This window comes from Alosa pseudoharengus, unplaced genomic scaffold (genome assembly GCF_046254945.1).
Source record: "Alosa pseudoharengus isolate Yale_2024_CS ecotype anadromous, Long Island Sound unplaced genomic scaffold, YU_APseudo_1.1 YU_APseudo_1.1_scf_6, whole genome shotgun sequence".
Classification (NCBI taxonomy): domain Eukaryota; kingdom Metazoa; phylum Chordata; class Actinopteri; order Clupeiformes; family Clupeidae; genus Alosa; species Alosa pseudoharengus.
This window is the reverse complement of record NW_027468848.1, coordinates 13,971,529-13,981,923: the sequence shown is the minus strand read 5'-3', so window position 1 is coordinate 13,981,923 and position 10,395 is coordinate 13,971,529. Positions and strand designations below refer to the sequence as shown.

At 48.0% G+C, this 10,395-nt stretch overlaps 1 protein-coding gene across 1 annotated transcript in view; it reads right to left on the bottom strand.

The window, feature by feature from the left end:
* Window positions 1–10,395, bottom strand: part of LOC143106811 (transmembrane protein 132D) — a 70,851-nt gene continuing 60,456 nt past the window's right edge. Inside the window, exons 6-10 of the mRNA XM_076271288.1 lie at window positions 8,958–9,163; window positions 6,000–6,279; window positions 4,308–4,499; window positions 325–1,488; window positions 1–219 (exon numbers count right to left, since the gene is read on the bottom strand). Of these exons, the coding sequence (XP_076127403.1) occupies window positions 1–219; window positions 325–1,488; window positions 4,308–4,499; window positions 6,000–6,279; window positions 8,958–9,163 (2,061 nt within the window). The remainder of the gene's footprint in view (window positions 220–324; window positions 1,489–4,307; window positions 4,500–5,999; window positions 6,280–8,957; window positions 9,164–10,395) is intronic.

Below are 10,395 nucleotides of genomic sequence, written 5' to 3'. Positions count from 1 at the left end.
TTAAAGCTGCTCTAGAGAGTCTGAATCGGGCACTTGGGTTTCACTCTCCCCGTCGTCATCCCCCCCTCCTCCGTCGCAGCAGTCTGACGACTCCTTGCCCACCCAGTGGATGCCCCCGTTACCATTCACACGCGGCGGCAGGTGGGGCGAATGCCTGTCCAGCGAGCCGAAGGTGGTGAACTGCACCCGCTTGCGTTTGCTGGTGGGCGAGTGCACCGCCTCGCCGCGTGCCAACCCCGCTGGCCCTTCCCCGCCACCTCCTCCTCCTCCTCCTCCTCCTCCTCCTCGGACCAACGTGCCCCCCTGGCAACCTCCCACCATCACCCCTCCGGTGACAGCGGCAACGGCGTTGCCGGTGGCGACGGCGGGCGAGCCCAGGGCCGGGCAGTGCCCCCTGCGGGCGAGGCTGCCCGTGCGGTCGATGTCGATGACGGTGGTGGCCTGCTGCGCGTGCGCGTGGTGGTGCTGGTGGAGGAGGTGCTGCTCGTGCTGCATGGGGCTGCCCGGCGCGCTCATCACCAGCTCGGCGTCCGTGCCCAGCCACACCCAGTCGTGCCGGTGGTGGTGGTGGTGGCCCGCCGGCTCCGAGCCGCCCTGCGCGGGCAACTGCTTGTGCCGGAACTTGACCAGGTAGGACATGCAGTTGACCAGGAAGACGAGGATGGCCAGACAGAAGACCCCCAGCAGTGCGTACATGCCGATCTCCAGGTCGGTGAGCGGACGCAGGCCTAGAGGGTTGTCCAGGCTACCGGCACCTCCCTCCTCATCGTCTCCGTCACCGTCCTCGCTGTCTTTAGCGGCGCCGCTGTTGTCGTTGGCCTCCGTCTGCACGCTTTTGGGCACCTCCACCTGGGCGGGGAAGTTGTTGTAGTTGACCAGGTTGCCAGGGGCTTTGCCCAAGTCGTCGGAGGAGTTGGCACCACCAGGGCGGCCGCCGCTGCCCCTGCTGTCCCTGACGGTGGGCTTGGTCGTAGTGCTGAGCTTCCGCATGGCACTCTCCTCGCGCTCCGACACCGAGCTGGAAGCCACGTCCTGCTCCGTACCCGTTCCTGGCAGTGCCGAACCTGGCTGCTTCCCCTCCGCCACCTCCTCTCCGTCGTTGCCATAGTCGTTCCCGCCATCCTTCCCCGTCGTCCCGCCTCCCGGGCCTGTTCCGCCACCTTCTTCCGCGCCAGTTCGGTTGCCCCCGCCACTGCCCGCGCGCCTACCCCCGACCTGGAACTTGACCTTCAGGCTCCCGAGGCCCACGGCCAGCACGGTCTTTCTCTTGGACTTGTGGCATGCCTCGCAGATGCCCATCTCCACCCTCACCAGCGCCCCCTGGCCCTCGCCCTCTGCCACCACGCTCACCGCTGGGGGCTCGCCCTGGACCGACACCACGCCCTCGTCCAGGGAGGTGACGGACAGGCGGTAGTGCGTGGGGTCGTAGAAGTCCAGCGGGGTGAGAGAGCCATCGCTGAACTGGAGCCAGGAGCTCAACACTGCCTCCTAAGAGAGAGAGAGAGAGAGAAGAGAAAGACAGAGAAGAGAGAAAGAGATTTCTGCTTTAATTGTATTTTCCTAGAAGTATTTTCACTAGGGGACAGGGACAGGATGAAGTAAAAAGTTAAACAGAAGAAACTAGGAGTTGGATAAAAAAGGGTGAGCAAAGGAGAGAGAGAGAGAGAGGAAACAGCAAGGCGTGAGTGATCAGAGGACAACACTGTTTCCATGCTCAGCAGCACGCACTTAATCCTTCATTACATCACCCCGAATATCTGGAAAAATTTGCTCATTTTCACAATAATGGGGGCCTATGTGATGAGCTGGAGAGTGGAGTTGATTTTTAGCGATCACGGCAGCGCGTGAGCGAGCAGAGAACTGATTGCCACAGGAGTCATTAGCGGACAGAGAGACAATGGCGTCTCACGTCTCCGTGCGCCGCTGCACTCCCCCCGCACTCTGCTGACCCGTTCCGACCGGCTCAGCTTGGCTCATCCCCTGCCGCCCGTCGCCATGGTGAGCTCAAAACAATGGCGATAATTATGAACATACAGTACATGCATAATTAGTAAGTGTGATGTAAAGCAGCGGTCCCCAACCACCGGGCCGAGGCCCGGTACCGGGTCGCGGGACATTCCTAACCGGGCAGTAGCCTACGAGTTTAAAAAAAAATGCATGCAAACTAAATAAACTAAATAATTTAATTTGCAATAATGTCACATTCGCAATAATACCCACTGACGATGGTGAGCCAGATACCTCAAAGAAAAAGAAGGGTTCATTCAATACGAAATATGACTAGTCATATTTAAAATATGGTTTCGCAGAGACCGGTACTCGCATGCACCAAGTCCTTTATGTGTGGTATTTGGCGATAAGTTGTCAAGCGAAGCAATGAAACCATCAAAGCTAATTCGACATCTAGAGTCCAAGCATCCTACACTTAAAGACAAACCCCTTGAGTTCTTTGAGCGTAAGAGACGCGAGCAAGAAGGACAAAAACCTAGTGCGTAAAGCAACCACATCGGTGAACGTGGCTGCGCTAAAAGCCTCATAGTGGCTAGTCGGATTGCTAAATCTAAGAAGCCCTTTACTATTGGGGAAGAATTAATTCTGCCTGCTGGTAAAGGCATGTGCAATGAACTCCTTGGGGAGGCTGCAGCTAAAAAAATATCTCAGGTACCGCTTTTTGCAAGCACTGTCCATAGGCGAATTGATGATATGTCAGAGAATATTGACGCACAGTTGTTAGAAAAGGTGAATGGGTCACCGTGGTACGCTATCCAAGTTGGTTGGTTGCAGGTCACTGGCCAGAGTGTTTGAGTTGCGAGAGCTGCTGCAGAGATTTCTTACAGAAAAAAAGTCACCATTAGCTGCATATTTTAGTGATGAGAGCTGGGTGTCAAAACTCGCTTACCTGTGTGACATATTCGGGTTGCTTAATGACCTCAACCTGTCACTGCAGGGGAGAATGACAACTGTCTTTAAACTGGCAGATAAAGTCGCTGCATTTAAAGCCAAGCTTGATTTGTGGGTACGACGAGTGGATCGGGGTGCATTTGATATTGTAGCGCCGAGGCTATTTGCCCCCGTGTTGGACTTTCCCCTGTGTCTTCTGTTTTCCCGGCGTGTGCGCGTGTGTGTGTGTGTGTGTGCGCGAGAGAGTGTCTGTGTCTCCCTCTCCCTTCTGTGTCATAGAATGTGTCAATAAGTTCTGATGTGTTTTGATTGGGGGGAGGTGTCCGGGAGGGAATATTTAGGGGTTCGGATAGGTTAGCGATTGATAAGGGGAGGGAATAGAATAGGGGGTTCTAAGACGTCTAGTAAGTTTAGTCAGAGTAGAAGTAAATTACGTGCGAGTGGGTTGTGTTGTCTGCCGATGACAGTGAATGACGAGTGATTGAGACCTAATTTATCAAGATCAGTTTGTTGCTTTGTAGTGGACACCTCCTGCTACCCGTACCGTAGCCTGTACATCCTTTGAGAAATAAATTACCGGAGTTTGGAACGGGATCTCAGCTTCCCCGTCTCCTAACTACTCTTCGGCATTACAATATGTTCCAAAGAGAACTGAGGAGAGAGACTGAGGCCGGGCCCTTTCTCTCGCAGCTGGTGCGCGATCACCTTGTTGCGCTTTCAAATGAGTTTGAGCGTTACTTCCAATCCTCCAAAGATCCACGGCAAACCAATGAGTGGGTCCGCAACCCATTTGTCAATGTCCCGAATAGTCCTAACTTGTCAGCGCAGGAGGAAGAGCAGTTGATCGAAATTGCAAATGACGATGGTCTTAAGAGTGTGTAGGCTATGAGGAAACCTTTCTGCCGGGTTTTTGGATAAAAACCAAAGCAGAATATCCCGAGATAGCCGTAAAAGCGCTGAAAACGTTGCTACCATTTCCCACCACGTATCTATGCGAGGCCAGGTTTTCGGCAATGACTGCAACTAAGACCAAATTGCGCAATCGACTGGACATTTCAAACACACTGAGGGTGTCACTGTCTTCCATCACCCCCAGATGGAACGTTTTTGTTGCAGGAAAACAAGCACAGGGCTCCCACTGATTATATTCGTAATGCACGTTTAGTTCCCATGTTTTGTTACCATATTTTGTTAAGCATGTTCACACATGATATATGTAGCTTCAAGTTGTTCAATTTTCATAGTTCATATTGTTCAAATTCACGTTTTTCACATTTTTAAGAGTTCGTTACCTTCACTGTTCATACGTAACTGGAGCTAGTTCTTTTCAAGTAATGCATGCACAACCCCCCCCCCCCCCATGTGATGCACAAAGCGTGGGCTGCTGCAGTGTGCTGCTGACTGACCTGTTTGGGGTTGCTGAGCTCCTCCTGCGTGGTTGCCGTGGCGAGGACGGCCCTGTCGCTGCCCGGGCTGAGCTGCAGGCTGAGCGAGAGGCCGCTGACCAGCTGCAGCCCGAGCTCCATGATGCTGACCCGCTCCTCCAACACACGCACTGTACGCTCCGCCAGGATGGAGTCCGACAGCGGGGAGAAGACCTGGGGGGTGGGGGTAAAGGAGAAGCAGAGATGGAGAGAGTATAACAGTGTGGGGGTCAGGGGGTTGATACAAACAGAAATGAATGATAGATAAGTGAAGTCTCACAGTATGGACCCTTTCAAGAGAGTTCCATTATCAGCATCATAGTTGGCCCCACAAGACTTCCTTTTTAACATTCCATATGTTATCTTAATGCAGAGGAAGTAGATTGGGGCCCAAATAGAACATTCAAGCATTGTTTTTGTTTTTATTGTTGAAAGGGTCTATAGGAAGAATGAATGAGAAACACAGCACAGAGGATCTGTTAAGCCTCTATCTATCGGCTGGTCCATTACGTTGCGGAGAGTGAACTGACTAAAGGGCCATTTATGCTGTTGAGAAGAGACCTGAGGCCACAGCACTCAAACTCTGTTGTCTAGGTCTGTTCTACTGTAATATAGCTGAAGCCTCAGCCACGCAACATGAATACAATACAACACACCAAAAATTGCCAGCTAACATATACATTGTCCCTACACGGTGTAAAGACTTGGATGAAGGAGCTACCATCTGTGCTTGACATAGCCCCCAGTGAGAGGTCACATACCTATGGCTCTCACTGCCCGGGATAGTTCACTGTTCACACACAGTTCACACAAATCCTGAGCAGCGCAAGTTCATTAAATGTTGAAGTTTTATGGTGGTTGGCAGTGATAAGACAAATGAACACAAGAAGGAGGCAGGTCCAAGTTCGCCCTGCTCACCACGCAAACACAAACGAGGGAAGCACTGGCCGTTCTCCAAAGGCCTGACTAATTATGAGCCTTGAAGGTGTGGACAGGTATTCATTTAACCAATTAGCTGAAGGTAGAGACATCGCTGAGGTTGCGCCGTACCCTTTACCATGTGACCTAACCAGTCCTAACAATTCTCGACATAGCGGCCACTTTCGGTTTGGGACAACTCGGTGAAAACAAAAGCATTTACAATTGAAGTGGATTGACATTAAGAATTCGGTCATTCAGTCAGGTTTTTTTTCTATGAGCCAGCTGGTGGTTTGTAGGGCATTCACTCAATCCCGCTGTCGTCAACTTCAGACTGTAACGCTTTTCCTTTCCATCTAGCTCATCAGAATAGTTCAGTACATTTTCTATGAACAAATTCAACCTCATGGTTTTGTTTTCACCAAGTGCAGCCCATAGACTGCGTTTTATGTCAACAGGAAATGATGCTATCACAATGTCGAGAATAGGTTTTCCCAGCTATGCCCACAGATGATGCTTCATGAGGCAGCTTTTTTGAGCTACGCTTTCAGGCAATAACATGACAGATTCCTAATGATCTCATTGGATAATCACAATAAGTTGCCCGCTTATGATGTCAGTTCTCCAACACAGTTCTGAAACATGTTGCTTAAGTGGGAAAGTGCTCAAAAAAAAAAATTTGCAATGTGTCCTGTGTATTGTCTTTTAAATGACCCCAGGGTGGACAGACACATTCATTTGGACTGGGGCACCTACCTGTATTTTGGTGGTGCCCACGTCTTTCCCAGACAGGACCCTGCCAGCCTGCAGCCTGGCGATGCGCGGGTCCTCCACCTTCATGAAGTAGCGCACCAGCTTGGTGACGTCCACCTGCCAGTCTGAGCCCAGGAAGATGGCCAGGGGCTCGCGAGGGCCGCTGCCACGCGCCTCCGACTGCTCGGCCACGAAATGGGTGACCACGCGCACCAGGGCGTGCTGAAACTGGAGCATGCAGCCTTTTCCCTTACGGTCCTCCTCATCACTGCTCCAGCCCAGCCTGGCAGCACACACACACATACACACACACACGCACACAGACACGCACACAGACACGCACGCACACACACACACACACACACACACACACACACACGCACGCACGCATGCACGCACGCACGCACGCACGCACACATACACACACAGACACGCACACACACACACACACACACACACACACACACACACACACACACACACAGACACACACATATACACAAACAAATATACACACAAATGTGTCATCACAGTGACATATGTCCATTTCCCCTAATGATTATCCTCATTGTCCCAGCTGTGACATGCTGATATAACACACACGTACATGCACACACAGGCACACACTCACACACAGGCACAGGCACACACACACACAGGCACACACTCACACACTGGAACACACTCACACAGGCACACACTGGAAGATATAATTGACAGGCATACAGTTGTTGTCCCACAAATCTTTTTTGCTTTGAAGGGCAGCAAGACTGGCACCGTGTCTGCCCACACAGTCATATCAAACAATCACACACACACACACACACACATCAACACAATGTTTAGCCTACATTTTACAGGAATAAACACAGTCACACAGTCCTGTCCCTAATACGAACAAACATGAATAATCACTCAAATGCATACACACACACACATACACACACACACACACACACACACACACACATACACACACACACACACACACACACACACACACACACACACATACACACACACACATACACACACACACACACACACACACACACAGCTGCTCTTCATGCCGTGATTGCACCTGTCATCCAGCATTACAGAACATTGCGTAACATTATGTAAGAACATGAAGTGCATAAAATAATTTCCCCAACAAGGTGACCTCTATCCATCTCTCTCTATCTCTGTGTGTGTGTGTGTGTGTGTGTGTGTTTGTGTGTGTGTGTGTGTGTGTGTGTGTGTGTGTGTGTGTGTGTGTGTGTTGTGTGTGTGTGTGTGTGTGTGTGTGTGTGTGTGTGTGTGTGTGTGTGTGTGTGTGTGTGTGTGTGTGTGTGTGTGTGTGTGTGTGTGTGTGTGTGCACAATCAGTGCTATCAGTCTGTTCATCCTCCTCTCTGCCGACCTAGTTTTTCTTTTCTTTTTTTTGGTCTCCTGCACTGGCTCTGCTACGCAATAGCTTCTGGATGGATAACCTATTTCAGCCCAAATCAGCCAGCGGTCCCCCGCAGTCCAGGCTCTCATTCTCACGGTGTGCCGGACCGTGCCAGCGAGCGGTGGCAACCTCATTTCCAGATATATAGGTAACCACCACACAAAGTCCTCCCTTTCAGGCCCAAACAAACCTCATTAACACTCACTGCCAAGCGTCGCTAAGCGAGCGCTCAGCTTCAAAGGTGCTAAGTGGCAGTTTATTTGACTGACTGCCGACAGTCCGAGGTATCTCTCTCTCTCTCTCTCTCTCTCTCTCTCTATTTGCATTGAGTCGCCTGGCTTGAGAGGAGGTAGAGACTAGTGTGTGGATGAAGTTAATGTGTGAGAGAGGGCTTACGCCAGCCTCTGTGCATTGGACACTGATTAAGACCCGAAGAGCAGATGGTCCTCTTTGCGCTCTAAGAGGCTAGTGAGCCCTTGAGCTTCACCTTTGCTGAAGTATCTGCTCATTTGATTTACAATTTTGACGGGATTTCAGTGTATTCCTGCTGATACAGTAAATTTCTACACTCAAGTATACTATCTTCTACTCATTAACGTGGCCTAATACTGTTATGTGTCACTAGTGATGAATGATTTGTTTCACTCTGCTAGTTCTCTGCTACTTTTTAGAATTGATTTAGATTAAGTGTTATTTAGATAATTTGTATTTTAGTATATTTAGTATATTCTTTATCTTCTACAGTCCTTATTGCTTAGTTGTGTTTTTTATATTATATACTTTTAATTATTTTTTCTGCTGTTAGTGAATGTGTGTGTGTTTTTATGGCTTTGTTTGGGTTAGTTGGTCTGTAGCTACATTTAATGCAACAGACTAACTGAAGGTATGATGAAGCATAAGGTTAAAGCTGCAGTTGGCAAGAATTTTTTGATCATATTTGACTGAAACTTACACTATGGTCCGACAGAACAACATAAATCAGCCGTTTTTTTAGGGGAAAAAAACTGCACTTCTACCTCCACCTAGAGCCTGTTATTTGTTTTGCAAAAATCCACAGCTCCCGGTTCTTCTGGTCCAATCAGAGCAGGGCTGTGTGAGATCTGACTGTCAATCGCAGTGTGGTGCGCACTGATGAGCACAAACTCGATGAGAGGGTGCTCGGTGGTAGTGGGGGAGGGACATGAGAGTTGTAAACATTCAAAATTTTGGCTAAGTCGCTTCAATCTGTCAGACTTGCCAACTGCAGTTTTAAGTTGTTGGCTGTCTTTTAATAATTCTACAATGTAATTTTTGTGTATGTTGTGTCTTTTATGTCTTTTAATGATTCTATTGTATGTACTTTGCTTCTTAAACCTTTTTTAAACTATTGATTATTCTATTTCAATGCTTCAATCTTAAAGGCATAATACAACTTTAATGTCTCAAACAGCATTCAACGATCACCAAAAAGCAGCTCCTCGGGGTGTTTTGCTGCTACAGGTACTGTAAGCAGCAGCAGGATGTTATGCTTGTGTCTGCAGAGTCTGGTACCTTTTAGTGGCCTGTATGGGGATCCTCCAGCCCTTGATCTGGCTGAGCTCGTTGTCGGAGAGCTCGATCTGCAGGGGCAGGCGTGGGACCCACACACTCATCTCCAGCTGGGCGCTCAGGTAGCTGTAGGTGAAGTTCACCGTCATCCGCACTCGCCCCCGCTGCTCTTTACCGTTCACATAAACATAGTCACAGCGGTCCGACACCTGAGGGAGAGTTAAAAGGTCATTAAGTCTTACAGCAAAGATTCTAGTGCGCTACGTGCAAGATGGATTACTGGCTGGAAAATATGTTGGATATGTTGAAGTACGTTCTATGACTCTATGGGCGCCATTTAAATAAGCTCAGGTGTCGTCACAGATAAAATGTTATCAATATTTGTTCAGTAGAGCTGTATGTTGAAATTACGAGAAACCCAATAGACCACACCATGTCTAGACCAGTTAAATATATTGTATAAAGACAATGTTGAATTATTTCTGAGGGTAAATTAGGCCAAAACTAAGTTCAATAGGCCTATGTTGGGGATATAGCGTTACTGTACTTTCGTTACTTTATTGGGAAACAAAGTAGTCTAAAGGTAAATTTAAATTTCAGTAATTCGTTACAGTTACTGAATAACTGTAACGTCTATTCCTGCATTAGGCCTACTCAAAATATCTGTCTATAGCCTATTAACTTATTGTCTCCATGTCATTTAAAATATGGATTAGCACTGTCGGGCTCGGAGCGAACTTCATGTCTATGACGTAACTGATCTATCTTGCTCCGCTGTAGAATCTTTGCTTACAGTAAGTCTAACTAAAGCTAATTCAATTACTACTGTAGGCAAACTCAATTTTCTAATTTAACACTATGAGCAAGACCACACAACAGCTACAATCCATGCATGACAATTTGCTTTCTGACCTACTTTGCACTTTTCCCATCATTGAAATTAGGGCCCCACATCTTTAAAATATAAAATACAGAAAGTGAGGATGAGAGAGAGACAAGCAAAGGAAGAGAGTGGGTGTTTGTGACAGAAACATGTTTACAAAGAAGAGAGAAGGAGAAAAATAGACAGAAAAAGGTGATAATAATGTCAATCCAATAGTGATGAAATATGCAACTAAAACAAAGTATTGTCAACAGTGTCTGCTTTCTTCAAAGCACATTCTGCTATGTATCAAATATCTCTTTTATGTTTTTTCTTATGTTTTCTTATGTATTTGTTGTTTTCTGATGCCAGTAACTTATTCTCAATTGTTCCAAGGATGGTGAACTCTGATGCATGGTCCTTTTTTTAAAAAGGTGGCATTCTATATTAACCCTGCTGTTGTGTTCGTTTCATGTTTAGTTTTGTGTTCCCGGTCAAAAATGGCCGCTGCATTATAACTTGTTATAAATCCATAGTAACACATATATTATCATCTAATGTTGTGATAGACCTTTGTAT